Source organism: Aspergillus foveolatus, assembly GCF_047715535.1.
Source record: "Aspergillus foveolatus strain CBS 279.81 unplaced genomic scaffold BDW70scaffold_12, whole genome shotgun sequence".
NCBI classification, from domain to species: Eukaryota; Fungi; Ascomycota; class Eurotiomycetes; order Eurotiales; family Aspergillaceae; genus Aspergillus; species Aspergillus foveolatus.
Window position 1 is genome coordinate 255,637 of NW_027396076.1, and position 16,371 is coordinate 272,007.

The window sequence follows — 16,371 nt, forward strand, 5'->3', positions numbered from 1 at the left end:
GACACCTCAGCCCGAGTTCATCGAATAACGGCAGATGGCATTTTCGAAATCCAGGAACGCGCATTGTATGTATTAAACATACATTGTCATGATGGGAACCAAATACTTCCCTCACCCCACCTACCTCCAAACCGAGCTTTCAACGAATCATCGGTTCTGCATACCGGCTGGCAATTTGGAGGGACGCATGTCATGGAGACAAGACGAAAGATTAAGCGACATTAAAAAAAAAGGAAAAAAGGAAAAAACGACACCTGTGAGATTCGAACTCACGCTCCCGAAGGAAATGCCTCGCTTGTATCAGAGATACTATAGCAGGGCATCGCGTTAACCACTCCGCCAAAGTGCCTTGACGAGATGAGGAATATAATATGGGAGATATGTACTAGTGTGTTATACAAGATCAACCGCCATTTCTCGCCTCCTACATTTGAATTTAAGTCTTGGACCAATTTTCTCGCAACTTGCTTGCTTAGAGCACTGCGCAGTAGACTTGCACTTTGCCGTGATGAGGAAAACGCAAGCCATAGCACACAAGCTCAGTCAACCGCCATGACTCTTTCAAAAGGTCAAGAGAGACAAGCCTAATAGGGGTAGGAAAAGAAAGAAAGGGGGTTTTTGTGGTAGTACCAGAAATATTCTCAAATTTTTAGGGGCCCCCATTCAATACCTTGGCTGACCTGACTCTCGGAACAGTAATGGCGAAGAGAGATTGTACCGAGGTACTTAAGTGGAGATATGCGTCGTCTAATAGGAAATATATTTGCTTGGTTGCAAAATCGCGGTTGATTGGGAAGGAAAAGAAACAGTAATACAATGAATGAAATGGTATGATGATATACTAGCCGGCAATGAGCCAGAGGAAGGGAAAAAAAATCTAAAAAAAAAAATCGACACCTGTGAGATTCGAACTCACGCTCCCGAAGGAAATGCCTCGCTCGTATCGAAGATACTATAGCAGGGCATCGCGTTAACCACTCCGCCAAAGTGCCAATTCATGATATCACTTTATACTATTTGGTAATGTATCTGAAGTATGATTTAGATTGGGGTGGCCTGGAATAAACTAGCCGCATGATTTATACGTAGTCTTTCTACAGATGAGGAATTCGTGCAGTTAGTCTAACACCATTGTCATAGAAGAGAAACATATTATATATAGTGTGAAACTCTCAATTTTACGATTATGTTCGTCATTTTCTCCTATCAACAATTTTCAGCTTATAGCATTCCACCGGTTGGATCGACCATGGACGTTTGTGGTTTTCACGTGATCGGTGTAAAAGCAGGCCCAAAAGTAAACCGCATGGCCCCAGTTCCTTACAGTATACGGGTCTGCGGGTGAATAAACAAACTTGCGGGCAGGTCTATGCCCGCAGAACGATTAAGCTCCGTGGTTGGGATTAGACTGCGCAAAAAAACGACACCTGTGAGATTCGAACTCACGCTCCCGAGGGAAATGCCTCGCTTGTATCATAGATACTATAGCAGGGCATCGCGTTAACCACTCCGCCAAAGTGCCGGATTCATATTTATGCACGAAAATTCTAACTATATATGGGAAGCGCCTAAGTTCTTCCGAAACTGGAACGTGATGCTGTGCCTTGTCCAATGCCAACAATATTTTGCCAGAGTCACATGACTTCACGGTGTCTCAAATACGCAGTCAAGAAATATATCCTGATATTCAAGGCCTTATTTTTGATATTGCATTTGATTCTACTGTTTAAACTTGATCAAGATACATTTGAGTTTATTAGGGTCCAGGTGACGCTAGAGCGGGCACGGGAGGCAAAGATTACCCGAACATTCGGTAGCATTGAATATTAATATGTTTCTGTCCTTATGCTCTCCTAATGGGCAACCAACCGAGCGCGCCAGCTAAAACTGTCCACCTAGGAAGCCAACGCACTGGGTCTTTCACGTTTGCCGGTAACAGGCCGATGGGGCGAGAACGATAGAATGGCAAGCTCTTACTCCAGCCTAGGCTTACCGTGTGCGGCGTGCACAACAAAGTTGCACGTCTCCTGCGCAGTGGTAGCCGCCTTCGCGCACTGCTCATAACCAGAGACAGCAAGACAGACATGTATTGGGAAAGCAGACTTACTTGGGACCAAGGCTTATGTGACCTAAGTATCCTTTCTACCCTGCATATATCTGAGCAGTTGGTGCAACTATTGAAGGTGGGCTGACCTTCGCAGGGCCCAGGCCGTACCTGAGAAACAGTACCGATTATGAATCGAGCCAGAACGGGGTTTAGCATCGATAACTTCATATATACTGCATCGCCACTGCACAGCAAAGCAGCACTGACCCTGTCATGCAGTGGAAGTGGGTTGACGGGACAGAGTTGATGAAGTCTCAATCGGCGAGATAGGTTATTTCCAGAGCACGGGCCAAGATAAATTAGCAGCATTACAGCCTCATCTGAACAGCATTCGATTATTTTCCTTGAGGGCTATTATACAGAATTCTAAATACTTGTGTATTGCGAAATAGAAGCGGCCAGAATTGACAATGAGCCTCGCAATGGTAGAGGCCGGCAGGGCTAACGCACCGCCTCCACCTCGTCCACTTTAGGGCTGTCAGCAACTGCCTCCAGTCCAACCCCAGGCTGAAGACCCTAGCAAGAAGCACCAGACGGAACGTTCTTGCACTTAGAGCTCTTCTTTCCGCCGGTAATATCAACCCCAGACCAAGTCCAGTCCTTGCAGCTCCCAGATCCGCAGAGGATGTTGACACGGGTGGCACTGCTATCCACAGAGCCGGTAATCTTCTTGAAGGTGATATCTTCAACCTCGACGCCGTTGGTAGGGGTACCGGTTGGGCTACCATTCTCATAGTCCTGCTCAACGATGAGGCCGTACTTGGTGATTCCAGAGAGTTCGATGTCTTGGAAGGTAACATCGGTGACGGAGCCAGTAGCCTTGTAGACGGTCTTGATACGGACGCCGTTCTGCGAGTCGACAACCTTGCTGTTGGAGATGGTGACGCTCTTGACGGTGTTGTCGCTGCGGCCGCCGACGGAGCCAATGGATAAGCCATGGCCGCCGGAACAGTATCCGTTGGTGAAGGTGATGTGCTCGCCGGAGTTAATGGCGATACAGTCATCCTGGTTGTAGACGGTTGCACCGTCGATGGTAATGTACGTTGAGGAGCCGATGTCAAAGGCATCGGTGTTGTGGCCCTTGCTGGTGCCGGCGGAGTTGTCGATGGTCACGTCCGAAATGGTCAGGTGGTCGGACTGGATACTGAATCCCTGGACAGGGGTGTTGTAGATCTTCAGCCCCTGAATCTTGGAGTTGTTCAGCTTATGCGCGCTGAAGAACTTGGGCTTGGTCTTGCCGCCGTTGCTGCCCTTGGTGTCCCACCAGCGGGCCCCGTCGCAGTTGATCTTCGCGCCGGAGGCTTGCTTAACCGTGATGTTGTCACCGGACATGGAGATCAGAGGCCCTTTCCATTCCTTGTAGCCAAAAGTTGTCTCGCCTTCAAAGATAACCTGCCCCTCCGTTAGAAAGCCCGAGATCAATGAGGCAGCGAGGGGGAAGGGGAACTACGTACAGTAGTACCCGACTTGAGACCGGTCAGGTCAAGGGTCTCACCGGCAGGGACTTGGATGCCCTTGAGGGTGACAGTGGAGCACTTGGATGCGCCAGACTTGGCCGCAGAGGCAGAGGTGAAGGTGCACGAGCTTCGAGCATCAAGATCAGCAGCAGGGGCGGCGGCGACCAGCGCAGCGCCCATTGCCGCAGCAATAAGGGAGTTTTGAAGGAAATGCATTCTAAAAGGAGCGGATGAAGAGTGCTAAAGAGCGACAGGACTTGATCAACAGAACCCGGAAAGATGCAGAGATAAAAAAGGACGATGCTTGGATGGCACAGAAGCACGGGAGACTCGCAGCGTTCTTATACCCATCAGTCGGGTCGATAGCCATTTGACAGTCAGGAGCGAAACCAAACTCAGGGCACCGGCAATGAGTCCGATGACTGGGCTAGGGCTGAGATTGAAGCTGGGAAACCCTATCTCAAACACCGGTCCCCTCTTATCCCCCCACTTAGTAGAGGGTATCTCCACTGTTGAGCAAAGCTTCGCCGGCAATTATTCTGCATTGGGGCGATGCCGAGACATTGAAGCTTTTCTTGAACTCGCTCTGCCTGAAGAGTTCCAGCCAATTGAGGCCGTCGTAATCTACCCTGGCCCTGAATCCGCGGATTGGGTTCTTCGACCTGTGTCATGTAGATTGCAGAGTGGATTTGGCCATGCCATGCTGATGGCACACTTGTAGACCCGTAATCTTAAGCAATCTACAGAAACGCCATGTCTTACTGTACAAAAAGTAGGGCTCGTTAGCTCTCCAGGTCGCCGGCAGGCTGGGCTAGGGAGGGCTCCGACAGTAGAACCGACTTGGCTCAAGGGTTAGGGCTGTGTTCTCTCTCGGAATTCTACCATATATTCTGCACGGATCAATCTGTCAAGTGATTGCCAGTCATGATTCACCTCAAGAGCAGTGAGTTTGAAACACCGCAGCCTGTGTTCGATTGTTTTTTAAGGGATAGGGCAGAAAAAAGCTGCTGCCTGCACTGTCTGCGGAATTCGCGGATGGCGGGGCGAGTCAGGGTCCACTGCATATCAACAGCATACTGTTCGATACCCGTAAAAACGGCTAATCTCTCAATAAATTGAGACTATTAGCCGTGTTGTGTAGTCTGCCACTCTACCCACGGATTCTAGACAGGCAAAAGGGCCCCAGGGGAGCCGGGGAGGCCTTTGCAGAGGTGCAGTGCCTGCCAGCTCCTGGTCTCGTCCAGAGTACGCAGTACGCCCCTGACTGACTTGTTGTTCGTCGGCCGCAGCAGTTGATTTATTTCATTAACCCAGATCCTGGGACCTCATTTTGCAGGCAGACTGGCCTGGCCGTCTCGATAGGGAGTCTGACACCCTCCGCCGTCGAAACGCGTTCGCAGGCGTCTCTTTGCGAAGGGAGACAATCTCTTCTTTCTTTCCAATGTTATCACCCAATGTACCAAGCAATATTCATGCAAAGACTCAATGAAGCTCTCTTCTCGAAATGCATTTTGTCCGAAACCGTTGCTCAAAGGGACCATACAACTCCGTAGACAGCAAACATGACTCAGATCTCAACTTGAATCGCTGTATTCCCATTCGAAATGCCCGTCCATTGGAGCGTTTTTCTCCAGAGGGCCTCCTGCCTCTCCTCATCCAAACAGTGCGTATCTGGCAGACCAACGTCTCTGGTGGGAAGGGAGAGGGTGTAGTACCCGCCGTCACCATCGCTATCTCCCTCCACATCTCCATCCTCATCTGCACCCGTGTTCATATCTCCAGAGCCAGCGTTTTTGGAATCCGGTTTGATGCCGAGTGCAAAATCTACAACACCACTAGCCGCCTCAGCGCAGCTGCGCATCGTCTTCTTCGCCTTGAACTTCCTCCCCACGAACGGTAGTCGGCAAAGTAGCGAGAGAGATGGGCGGACTGTAGTCATCAGGAACAGGGAGAGAACTTTTAGACGGAACGGGGTGTTTGCCCGCAGAGCTCGTGAGTTGAGGAGTGTTCCTGGGTTGACTGCAATGGCGGTGATGGTGTTGAGGGCAAGATCCTGCACCACTTCAGTATATGCAAACGCATATGCACAGTACCACACTCTTAGTCAGGTAGAAGTGACAGAAGGTTGAAGGGGGGAATAGGAAAGAGTAGACGTACGGCCTCTAAGCGCCGATTCAATGCATATATCCACATAGTCAGAGCGATCTTCGAGTTCGCGTACCGCTGGATTCCGCGGGGCATATACTCCACCTTTTCATTCTTCCTGATCTTCGGTTTCTCCTGGAGCTCTTCCAGAATCTGCTCTGGAGACTGAGGCTCAGACTGAGAGTGTGACTGGGATTCAACCTCAACCAACTCGTTTAGATCTGCCGGGATTCCAGGGGGATACTTTTCCAGGCCACTTGCTCGACCAAGCACGCTTCTCAGGGGCCAGTGTCGGTGTGCATCACAGGTGAGAAGCACAATATTCCCTCCTGACCCGGGATTAAAGGATCCCAAGAGACGGAGGACGAGGGCTGTGTGCGCGATGTAGTTGACCTGGAATGTCCTCTCGTGTCCGTCGTCTGTTAATTCTCCGTCGCCGCGTAAGTTCCAGTAGGAGGCATTACAAATGATGCTACTTAGCCGTGGGATCTTGCCGGATTGGACGTCTGTGCTGATTGCTGTAGTGAATTCATGCACTGATGAAAGGTTTGACAGATCAAGTTTCCTTGTTCTGATGCTGATGTTTGTGTTCGACGTAAGTTTAGGGAGTTTGAGTTTAATCTTGGATGGGTTCTGGGACGTTAATAGCAGTGTATATTCATGGCCCTTCTCGTCCAGACTTGGGCCTTGGGGTGAGGAAGAGTACTTGGTAAGGACGAGGTGGACAATGCGTGTTGCGAGGGAGCTGGTCGCACCGGTTATAAGGATCGTTTCCTGCATAACGGCTGCACTGGAAGCTTGCGCATAGCTAGAGGAGCAAAAGAGGGATGTAAGGAGAATATATCGAGGACGAACAGCGGTGTGAAGAGGGGAGACTTAGGCTGGACCTGAGTTGTCAGTTACACCGCAGCCAGCCCTAATCTGAATGCTGCAACGTACGGGGCACAGGGGGTACGTAGTGGTCCGTGTCCACTCGACCCCTTAGGGGCTCTGGAGGAGGTCTGTTGGAGATACAGTATGGAATACAGTGCGTGGGTAGTTAGTAAAACGTGCTTTCATGGTCCGATAGTGATGCCTCGGCGCGCATCCTTTTCTCTGGCCATATATCTGGTCATATCCCATGGGTTCTCAACCAGTTGTGGTTCGTTATGCAAACTGCACACTGAGCAAAAGACCTAACAGATCATTCGATCCGGACATCAAAAGACGTCCCAGACTAGTGCCGGTAGCCGTCCTAATTGCTCGCACGACTTAACTGCTTCAGGTTCAGAGAAAGGGTTGGTTGAAGCCGAATAGTGGAAAAATCGAACTCGGGAGACACAGAAACGCACCGCAACGCCAATATCAACGGCCCTCATGAGATGATAGAGCAAATATGGCTCTAACTGTAGAAAAGTGGTTCTATTTCGCTGCCCTCTTCTGGAAAAGAGGTCATGCAATTGCTCGGCTTGTCGTTGGAAATAGAAAGGCGCTGGAGTCATTAAGGGCTTCCCCCCCTTTACCTGATACTCTCGCAACATGGGTTTTCGCTGTAAAACGCTTTGAAGGTGACTTCTATCTTTATGCTGGCCAAAATGAGAGATCTTTGCTATATGACATTAGACGAATGGTGAAGTCAAACGGGTTCATACGCCATTATAAGCATATTGGAAGCCCGCAAACTACTCGGACAATAGTACAACACATCCAGAATCATGAGGGTGTAGCTTAACTTTGAACTTCGCACAGGTAAACGCTAGCCCGAAGGGCAGAGCAAGAATAAGGTACTGCGAATGAGTTCGATGATTCGTGCGCACTGCAGATAAGGAAAGCACATACGGGCTCAACGCCATAGGAGCTGATACATTCCACGTATACCGGGTCTATTGAGCTAACCGGCTGCTGGCTACTTCTCGTTGACTCGATATTTCTCGCCCTTTGACGAGACGAGCATTGATTCTCTTCTATCGCAGCCAAACTCAGTTCTCTTCCACTATGCACACCTACTTTTGCCCTGCCCCAGTGTCTGGACAAATGATCTTGGAGTCTGTCGAACTCAGTATTACTCCCGGCTTACATTTGTCCTTAACCTCCCCCATTCGTTGGTATTATGCAGCTGATTCAGGTTCATCGATCGTAAGGTTCCCAGATTCTCAGCGGTCGTCAGAGGCGCAGCAATTGCTCGCCAATACGAAGGTAGCCGACACCGATGACAGGTGAATGTGCCTTGAGATGGAGGCTGAAATGATCATGAACGGCTTCTCGTGTTCTGTTATTTGGGAGTATGTGACTACGTGGATTCGCATAAGAATGACCGCTGGCAGGGTTACGCTGCTGCAACGGCGGCAGATGTGCAAAGTAACCTTTAAGGGTTGTTTCTAGACTCGACTGCATACGGTAGATGGTCAGTCTCACCGTAGCCACTGGCATAGCCAGAGTGAACGTCAAGTACAGACAACATCTTCAGAGGCCCCACCAGAGATAGTCCACAGGTCAACATACAATTACCTACCCGGCATCGTTTGCTAGCATCCACTTTAAACAAATACGGCCAGACGCCCTCTTCCACGCTACGTCCTCTGGCTTGCTTAGTAACGTCAAACTTCTGGAGCAGGGACCGGCATTTAACGGAACAGATATAGTAGGCTTGATGGTGCTTCAACAGCGCTTCGATATGCTGCGGCGAAGAGGCATGAAATCGGTGCAAGGTTGCTGCTTGAGAAGAGCGCTGATACCGGGCACCTGGATCTTGATGGGAGGAATGCACTTTACTATGTCATGGCTTGGCGGAGGAAAGGTGTGGCGAGAGTACTTATTGAGTATGGAACGACAGCGAAGGAACACTGGGAGGGGTAATCCTAGACTCTACTGGATGCTCATCATGGTAGCAAGGCTTGTGGGTCGGAAAATATGGGTTACTTGAGTTTATCTAAGACTTCATTGCTAAGTTTGCGTGGAGGAAAAGGCGCAAATTGAAAACTATACAAGAACCTTGGAGCATCAGACTCATCAAAACCTCAAAGCAAACAGAGCCCCTCTAGAACCCTTAGAAGGCTGCCAGCTTACCCAGAATGGTGGGTTAGATGGCCAGACACCATAAGCTCACCCATGCCTCATCATTACGGTTCCAAACTGCAAATCTTCATAAATCTATAGCATCGTGAGTCGTTAGGACAAAGATCGTTTAGCAGGATGCAAACATAGTTTCAGATCCACGCTAATCTCACAGTCGCCAGAAACCCCGCCAGCGCGAGCGTCAAAAACACAGCCTCTAGTCCCGACAGCCCAGCTAGATTCTCCATTACAGCCAGGGCAACAGGAACAACCGCCGTGCTGGTATTTAGCATGCTAGACATTATTCCTAGGCCCAGTGTACGAACTGCATCACTGTGACACACGGCGGGCCCGCCTGCCCTTTCATCCGCAAAACCTTCTCCGGCCGACTCGGGATTGTCTGAGATCGTACTTGATACATACACCTGCTCTGTGCGCACGCCCTCAGTCTTTAGAAGAGGCGTGTTGTGGGGATGCGTTTCGGTGGGAAGAGACAGGGGGAGAAGGCATCGCACGACGCTGGCCCAGAAGGAGACGCTGAACAGGGCGTCGGCCGTGCCGAGGAGACATAGCGGGAGGGTTGGGCTGGTGCTCACACCGGTTAAGAAAATTGCATGTGCGGAAAGTAGGAATATGTTGCTAGTGATCAAGGCGCGAGTGCAGTTTGTGGACGAGAAGCAATCGAGCAGGAAGCCAAACGAAGGGACGAGGGAGCCCGAGAGAACGAAGAGGATGCTAGTAGAATGCTTGTGAATTTGCGGGTGAGCCTCTGTCAGGAGACCGTTACTGTACGTACCTCAAAGCTGATCCAGCTGCGCGTTGATCCCCGTGGTAGTAACGCGTGGCTAGAAAGCGTTGTGCGGAATTGGTGAACGTGTTCAGGCAGCCGTAGCTCAGAAGGCAGATCAGGGCCAGTAGCCAGTAACTGGAGGGGTATTGGCGGAACGATAGTGGAACGATGAATTTGGGGTTATCCTCATCTCCGACCTGAGGGTAATCGTATCTGCGTTTCGTGATAGTTACGAGATAGGTGGCACCTATACTTATGCCACCAAGGGACAGCGCTGTTGCAATCCAGGTTGCTGATGCCACATCGTACAGCTCGATCAATCGGGGGATAATGGCTGTGTTGGCGACACTGCCTAGTCTTCCCGCGCCTAGATTAATTGCGAGCGCTAGGGAGAGGCTTTTATCTCTGTAACAAGCGCAGAAAGCTGTCAGCAGCGTACGGCGGTCTCCCAAGGATGAGGGCAATCACTGGAACCACCGCGTGATGATTTCGCATCCGAGGACACCTACCACCTCTCCTCCGATCCCTATCAAGACGCGGCCAGCAATCATTCCTAACTCGAGTCTAGTGTGGACTGCTACAGCAAATAGCAGTTGCCCGATTATTATGCTTGATGTAATAGTTAAGAGCACCGCACGCTCTCCGAACCGCTGCACTGCCGGGCCTGTGAGAAAGGGAAGGACGGTGTTGGGAGTTGCGTAGACAGTGTAGAGAACTGAGACTAAGTATGCGAACTGATGGTCCGAAAGCGAGAGGTGCTTGGATAATGGTGTCGACAGTGATGCTGGAATGTCATAAACTAGAGAAACCCGGTATGAGTATGCGTTTGCAGGGTACCAAGAAGAGTCATACTGAAGAAACCACCCCAATTCATCGCCGCGACAGCAGCGAGAACGCGCCAGTGTGTCATGATTAAGGTGCGATCGGTTATCTGGCATCTCGCGCTCCATCTCGAACGAAGATAACAAGCAGTAAATATAGGATGTTAGCGAAAGGTTACCCCGTGGGTGTATCACACGTAACGCCGAACGCCAGCCGTGTTGCAAAATAAGGACGCGACCACCTGCACCGCGAGTAATTGTTTCACCTTGGATACTCGAAGGAGAGCTTCTCTCCAAGCACAGCAGACCCCCGGAACATCGATCAGCAGATATGATGCGATCATGTCTTCTCGAGGACTATCATCACGCCCTTGAATAGAACAAAAAGAAGTGATGGTCATGTATGAGACTGGCGGCTCTTTAGTGGTAGTTATGGATTGCGCAAGGAGCCTGGTCCTTGCAACTTATGCGAAGTAGGGTGTGGCAAGAGGCGTGGCAGAAGGAGATGGATTTGAATCTGTATGCAAGCGCCGCCGCCATTTCAGTGTGCCCTGGCAACGCACCTGATCTCGGTCATCCTAGCTGCTGACATTTGATGCAGCTGCGGTGCTTTTCTTTCCCTGCGCCTTCGTTGACCAGCCGACCGCGATTCCCGCTGTTTCTGCAGGGCAACAGAGCTTCACAATACGGATATCTGACTTCACCTAGAAGGCCATAATCATCTTCTCGCGAGGCTCTGAACGACAGCCAGTCGAGTGAGCCTTGACCCTCAGCTTTATGTCCTGCTGACCAGGAGGCTGATGAAGAAGTCCTTGAGAATGGGTCCCCGAATCAGAGGAGGCTGTCGAGGGTCTGGGTCACGCATCGGTGCTCGTTTTCTATTACTATAAGAGGCTGAAGCTCCCAGACAACTCACCCTGCCGACATTGAACTTGAGGTCAGTTGGACCGCAGCAGGAGCAACCATGTCAGGTTCATTTGTGCTGAAATAATGATGGATGGAGCATTCTGTCTAGAAATGTTTTGGAAGCTGTGATGAACATGAGAGCTGCTGAGTCGAGCGTGGAACCGGCCGAATCGAGGGATCGACCGTTCGTACAAATACGGTACGTACAGGTATGATACACCGCTCGTAAGATATTTCCTGATCTCATACAGCGTGTCGTAGCAGCACTCAAAGCACTTCCCCGGGCTCTGGCCTCATTTAAGCGAGTCCACTGTTTGATAGATCGATGGCGATGTCTTTGTGACTACTGTGCCGAGAAACAATTTGTGGATATGCTGGACTTCGTATGCAGGCCAGAAGATGTATGCTCTACTGAATGTGGCAAGCTGACAACGGAGATTAGAGCTCTTCCTTGAATACTTAATGAGTCTGATGCCTGAATTTTCAGCACTGCTCACATGGCCGATCGACAGTGACTATTGACTACCATGGCTGGGAGAGCCAAGGCATCGATACGTAGCTGAATCAGACACAGAGGCTTTTTTGATCCTGAGTTTGCAGAGTACTTTGGGCATATCCCGCAACCCATAGGATAACACATATAAACAGAGACTGAAGGGCGTGATTGTACTTGAGGCTAGGCGGTTGTCCCAGTTCAGGTACTGTGATACAATCCAGGATAACTAATGAAGCTCCGGTTAATTCTGAGCAAAGCTCATCTCGCCCGTCGATCCGTTTCAATTATTTCAGATCTTCATAATTCAGCTTTCGAAGGAGGCCAGGTGTGCGTATAGCCGTGTTCACTCTTATTTCTGGGCAATCGTGGCCGGAACAGCATACCAGTAGTGAAATTGAGCTTCGTTGAGCCGGCTTGTTATTGTACAATACACTAAATACAAAGGTATTGGCGGGAGGGGTTTTCTGAACGAATATCATTATACTAGTCATATGCTTGCTTCTTGGACAGGGGAATGCTGACTGGCCAAGCTAAGTCGTGAAGACTGCTGGTTCCGTATTTCAGCAGCGCCACTGCAGCCATGATCGATGTCTTCCAGAAAGAGTTATTACAGAGGTGGGCCTGAAATTAGGAAGTTAGGGATGAGTATTCTGCAAGCTTTGATTCGTGCTGTGGATGAAAGGCGATCCCAGGACTTGTCCTTGGTCTGGTACTGGTAGCCAAGTTGGAAACTAAATTCAGTTAAATCTCCGAACCCAAAAGACGCCGACACGGCGGTTCTCCATCTGGAAAAGCGCAGAAAAGTCGGGAAGACAAACTAGTGGGGTCGTCAAGATCCGTCTAGTACTACGGAGTACTAGTACCGATTCGAGGTTTGTTTCGATTCTTCCGACCAGTTTCATCGCCTTGGAGCGTGGAAGGAATTTTTTTCCGTACTCCCCGATGCCAGTCCACAATATCGTCATGAATAATTCCGTCGGCATGGTGGAAGTCAATTGATGGGCGACTATTGGCCCGCTTGCTACCACACAGCCACTCAATGCGCCCGGAGAGTCAGGGGTCCGCAGGAGTCCGAAGGTAAGATCTACGAGTACGGCATACTTTGACCTTTTCAGGGGATTGTCGTAACTCTGGCTTTGCTTGATGAGCCGTTCACAGCGAAGTTGCCGAAAAGAGACGGATCGTTGTCTTTCCTGAACCAGTCGCTATTGGATGAGGTCATTGAACACCGTAGTATTGCTCCCGCAAATGCATATCAAAGGCTTAACGCCAAGGAGGTCGATCACAAAAAAGGTGTTTTCCACCCATAATCATATCATTCCTGTGCGCTAGGCGGTGGTGAGGATTGAGAGGATGAATCTTGTAAACCGTCTGGCGCTCGAGGTCCAATTTCCCAGTCTCTCAAGAGAAGCCACTCACTCCAACTTCTGTAGGCCGTCACAACCTCTTCTTCCAGGGGACCTTGGAGAGGCCGGAGAAAGGGAATCGTCTCGTGCGGAGAAATGTCGTATTCGCTTTTCACCACAGCCCATCCTCCGCTCCTTGCCGCGAGAAGATAGTTACAGCGCTCCTTTTCGTGTAACGGGCCTATCCCGGATTGCCAGTCATCACCGAAGAACCCATGGAGCATTCCCGGGTAATCCATTCCTGTTGCCACGAGGCGACGGATATACGGTAATAGAGAAACTGGGGGTGGTGTATTCGACGTCGACGGAGATCCCGGAGTCAACTCGGCGTCCGTACTCGAAGGAGACCTCGCAGTGGCATTGAACACTGGATGGGGTTGTCGTTGAAATGGAAGTAGTATGTTCACGTAGGCAGAAACTGCTTGAACAGGACTGCTGTGTTGGGCATGGTCTAGGAAATAACGCTGGCAGTTCTGATAGTGCGGATACCATTCGAGAATATCAAAATTTTCGCCATTGGCGTTTTGTGGGAGTTCGGAGAGTCCTAACATCGCCGTCGTATCTGGATCGGGAGAGGCGCTTGGTGGCCCGGGTGCACGGGCTGCCTGCTTTTTCGAGTGCCTGTTTCATAACACATTGTTTCAGCACTACTTTCCCAAATCCACTCTCATTTCCTCAGGGACCTCTCAGCCAACGGGTCAAAACCGGTACGAGACGAGGCAGCGAGACGTAGGTGGGTAGAAGGAATCGGGCAAAATGCGGCGCAGCATTGACTCTGAAACACAAGTCAACGCATTGGGTGCCAAACAGGAAATTGGATAAGGATTAAAAGCAGACAAAAGATGACAGGATATATAAAAGAAAACGTAAAAACATACTTGCTCAGCACCGTCCGGCTTCGACGTAATAGATGCGAGACGCGACGTCGCGGGGGAGGGGGAGAGGAGGAGCGGAACAGATTTCGGATTGCGGAACCTAGTCCTCTAACGGGGTGAGACTCGTTCATAGACATCTGCTAGGTGATGCCATCTATAAAGATGACAAACACCGGTCATGACAAAGAGAAGATGAAGATGATGAGAAAAAGAAGAGAGGTGAGAGAAGAAGTGGACGATGTATACAGACTCTGTGATATGAGGGGCCCATCTGAGGATATGAAACGGGGCGCATGAGACGTACTCGGAGATATGAAGGACAGTGGGAGGAGGCAAAGGGGAAGAGTCGAGAGAGAAGCAAAGAGGAACACAATCAACGGTCAGATAGAGACCATAATTAAAAGAAAAATAACAAAAAAAATAACAAAAAGCATCAGGTTTAGGTTTCGGTACCCAATAAGTGCTGGTTGTCGGTATAATTACTCTTCTGGCTCGTTTGGCGGTTGTTCATTGGTTTGAGCGCGTCTTGTTCCTTTTTATTTTTAGTTTTACTTTTTTTCCCCTTGGATTCAGTAATTCAAGTAGCCTGGCGTTTTCACTGCAGGGTGTCCACTACAGTAATATGCAGAGCAGTACGGAGTATACATCCGTAACCATAGACATTGTCTCCGTTGACCATACCCAGTGGTCTCAACAACTTAAACTCAGGCAATTACTACCATGATCAAAGACAGTCCGCAATAACGAGCCTCAGCGCGATGTGGACTGTCAGCGACTAAGCGGGTCGGCAACCAGAGAAAGCCAGGGTCACCGAGTCGTCGCGTGTCCTCCTGTTCAGCTGTGGATCTGGAAGCGGCGAGCGGCGATAGGGCGATCGCGATTGAAATCGAGATGAAACGAGATGCCTTGCAGGTTGGCAGCGCATCCCGACCTCTGAAAACCGATCTGTCGTTCCTCTAAGCGCCCTGCCACCGGCCTTCCTCGGCGACGGCGCTGGCCTAAACGACTTAGGCAGGTCGACTTCAATAGCATTCTCGACAAGCTGAAGGATTCAGTTCCTTGAAATTCGAGACGCTCGATCGAGGCTGCCGATCCTGGTTAGGGGTCAGCCCTGGTTTCGACCCAAGGAACCGAGCTAGCAGAAACTTGGGATTGCTATACGAAGTACGAGTGGTCTTGTCATGCCGTAGGCGCCTTGACTTTTGATATGAATCAAATGTTGTGCATTGCAAATGGTGATGTAGGGTGAATGCTGGCAAAATATACATCCAGCGATCGGAAGCGAACCATCCGGACTCCTGAAATTCTTTGCTTCAAATCAAAATGCGGAGCTTCAGGTAGATAGCATCGAAAGTCTTTCACTGCCTTTGGAATTGCCGTTGGAATGCTAAGTCTGGGAGAGGCGTCCTTGTTCGAGAACGTCTTGACGAGCTATGGCGTGCTGTTAGCGGGCGCCTCTGTGCCCCCTCTCTATCCTATATCAGGCACCAATGAGCCATGTGTTTGCCCAATGCGTTGCGATTCTAGGAGCAATAGAATATTCGAAAATCGACAGAGCAGCGTCCTTAACGTGACTCCTTATATGCTTAGTCCAACAACAGGGGTCGCATATATGATACATCTAGAATCTGATATCGACGATGAAGTGCAGTGGCTGTAATTGCTTTCATTGACTGGTCCCGGCCTAACCCGGCCAAACCCGCTCTGATCATCTGCCGAAGCGGGTATCGGTGTTGGGTTGTGACAGGTATGATACAGTAATGAGCTCCTATGAATTATTCCGTGTCACCCTCTGCACCATCTCACACAGACACTTGTAGAGAAGGCCGCTTCATTAGGCTCAGCTCCTGATCAGCCCCTGATCAGCCCCTGATGATATAACTGCCAGGTTATACCCATCGCTCGATTGAGTTACAGCTTCAGTCACCAAAGACCTACAGTTGGGAGATTTGATGTGTTTTTCTCGTTTTGCCACCGTGACTTCGTATGGGGTTTCCAAACAGCTCCACCCAGGCACACATTCAACCCTTCCATTACCTTCATAAGATATACGGAGTACTCCTCATGTTGGACGCATGAAAGAAAAGGTACTAAGGGCATCTAGCAGGAAGCTTTGGACTGTCCATAATGATCCCATTGGGATAGTACCTGTCCCGCTTCGCAATAAAGGAGTCATTTCGTACCCTTCGATGCGTGGCTTTTAAACTCTGCAGCGCGGCGGGGTGTTGAACGGCTCGGTGAGGGTCGATATAGTACACCCTGCTGTTTCCGACGAAGCTCCTTAGTGGCCTCTATTCCGTATATTCTACAGCCCCAACCGGTCCGCATGACTTCA

General features: G+C 50.0%; 5 protein-coding genes and 3 non-coding genes across 8 annotated transcripts; all 8 read right to left on the reverse strand.

Annotated features, from left to right (window-relative positions):
• Window positions 1-248: 248 nt before the first annotated feature.
• BDW70DRAFT_t69 lies at window positions 249-349 on the reverse strand. The gene has a single exon. It is a non-coding gene; the product is annotated as a tRNA-Ser (tRNA).
• Window positions 350-891: 542 nt separating this feature from the next.
• Window positions 892-992, reverse strand: BDW70DRAFT_t68. The gene has a single exon. It is a non-coding gene; the product is annotated as a tRNA-Ser (tRNA).
• A 429-nt stretch (window positions 993-1,421) lies between these two features.
• BDW70DRAFT_t67 lies at window positions 1,422-1,522 on the reverse strand. The gene has a single exon. It is a non-coding gene; the product is annotated as a tRNA-Ser (tRNA).
• Window positions 1,523-1,761: 239 nt separating this feature from the next.
• Window positions 1,762-2,402, reverse strand: BDW70DRAFT_132172 (uncharacterized protein). The gene has a single exon (XM_073736116.1). The coding sequence runs from the start codon at window positions 2,273-2,275 to the stop codon at window positions 1,844-1,846; it is 432 nt and encodes a 143-aa protein (XP_073598016.1). The 5' UTR covers window positions 2,276-2,402; the 3' UTR covers window positions 1,762-1,843.
• Window positions 2,403-2,432: 30 nt separating this feature from the next.
• BDW70DRAFT_166242 (glycoside hydrolase family 28 protein) lies at window positions 2,433-4,481 on the reverse strand. The gene is made up of 2 exons (XM_073741939.1): window positions 3,562-4,481; window positions 2,433-3,499 (listed from the first exon to the last, which is right to left on the reverse strand). The coding sequence occupies exons 1-2, from the start codon at window positions 3,778-3,780 to the stop codon at window positions 2,624-2,626; spliced, it is 1,095 nt and encodes a 364-aa protein (XP_073598017.1). The 5' UTR covers window positions 3,781-4,481; the 3' UTR covers window positions 2,433-2,623.
• Window positions 4,482-5,004: 523 nt separating this feature from the next.
• On the reverse strand, window positions 5,005-6,489 carry BDW70DRAFT_166244 (uncharacterized protein; the record flags this gene model as incomplete). Its single annotated transcript, XM_073741940.1, has 2 exons — window positions 5,005-5,617; window positions 5,722-6,489. 2 exons carry the CDS (start codon window positions 6,487-6,489, stop codon window positions 5,132-5,134), a joined length of 1,254 nt encoding a protein of 417 aa, XP_073598018.1. The 3' UTR covers window positions 5,005-5,131.
• Window positions 6,490-8,894: 2,405 nt separating this feature from the next.
• On the reverse strand, window positions 8,895-10,482 carry BDW70DRAFT_158057 (major facilitator superfamily domain-containing protein; the record flags this gene model as incomplete). The annotated part of the gene is made up of 3 exons (XM_073740463.1): window positions 8,895-9,477; window positions 9,539-9,937; window positions 10,001-10,482. 3 exons carry the CDS (start codon window positions 10,480-10,482, stop codon window positions 8,895-8,897), a joined length of 1,464 nt encoding a protein of 487 aa, XP_073598019.1.
• Window positions 10,483-12,904: 2,422 nt separating this feature from the next.
• BDW70DRAFT_16193 (uncharacterized protein) lies at window positions 12,905-13,933 on the reverse strand. The gene has a single exon (XM_073741057.1). It carries the CDS (start codon window positions 13,710-13,712, stop codon window positions 13,071-13,073), a length of 642 nt encoding a protein of 213 aa, XP_073598020.1. The 5' UTR covers window positions 13,713-13,933; the 3' UTR covers window positions 12,905-13,070.
• Between the last annotated feature and the right edge of the window lie 2,438 nt (window positions 13,934-16,371).

Excerpts from the sequence above, each read along its gene's own strand:
- BDW70DRAFT_166242 (XM_073741939.1), bottom strand. The coding sequence starts at position 3,780 with ATGCATTTCCTTCAAAACTCCCTTATTGCTGCGGCAATGGGCGCTGCG. Across the intron at positions 3,500-3,561 it reads GTCTCAAGTCGGGTACTACT|GTTATCTTTGAAGGCGAGAC; the intron begins GTACGTAGTTCC and ends ACGGAGGGGCAG.
- BDW70DRAFT_16193 (XM_073741057.1), bottom strand. The coding sequence starts at position 13,712 with ATGTTAGGACTCTCCGAACTCCCACAAAACGCCAATGGCGAAAATTTT.
- BDW70DRAFT_132172 (XM_073736116.1), bottom strand. The coding sequence starts at position 2,275 with ATGAAGTTATCGATGCTAAACCCCGTTCTGGCTCGATTCATAATCGGT.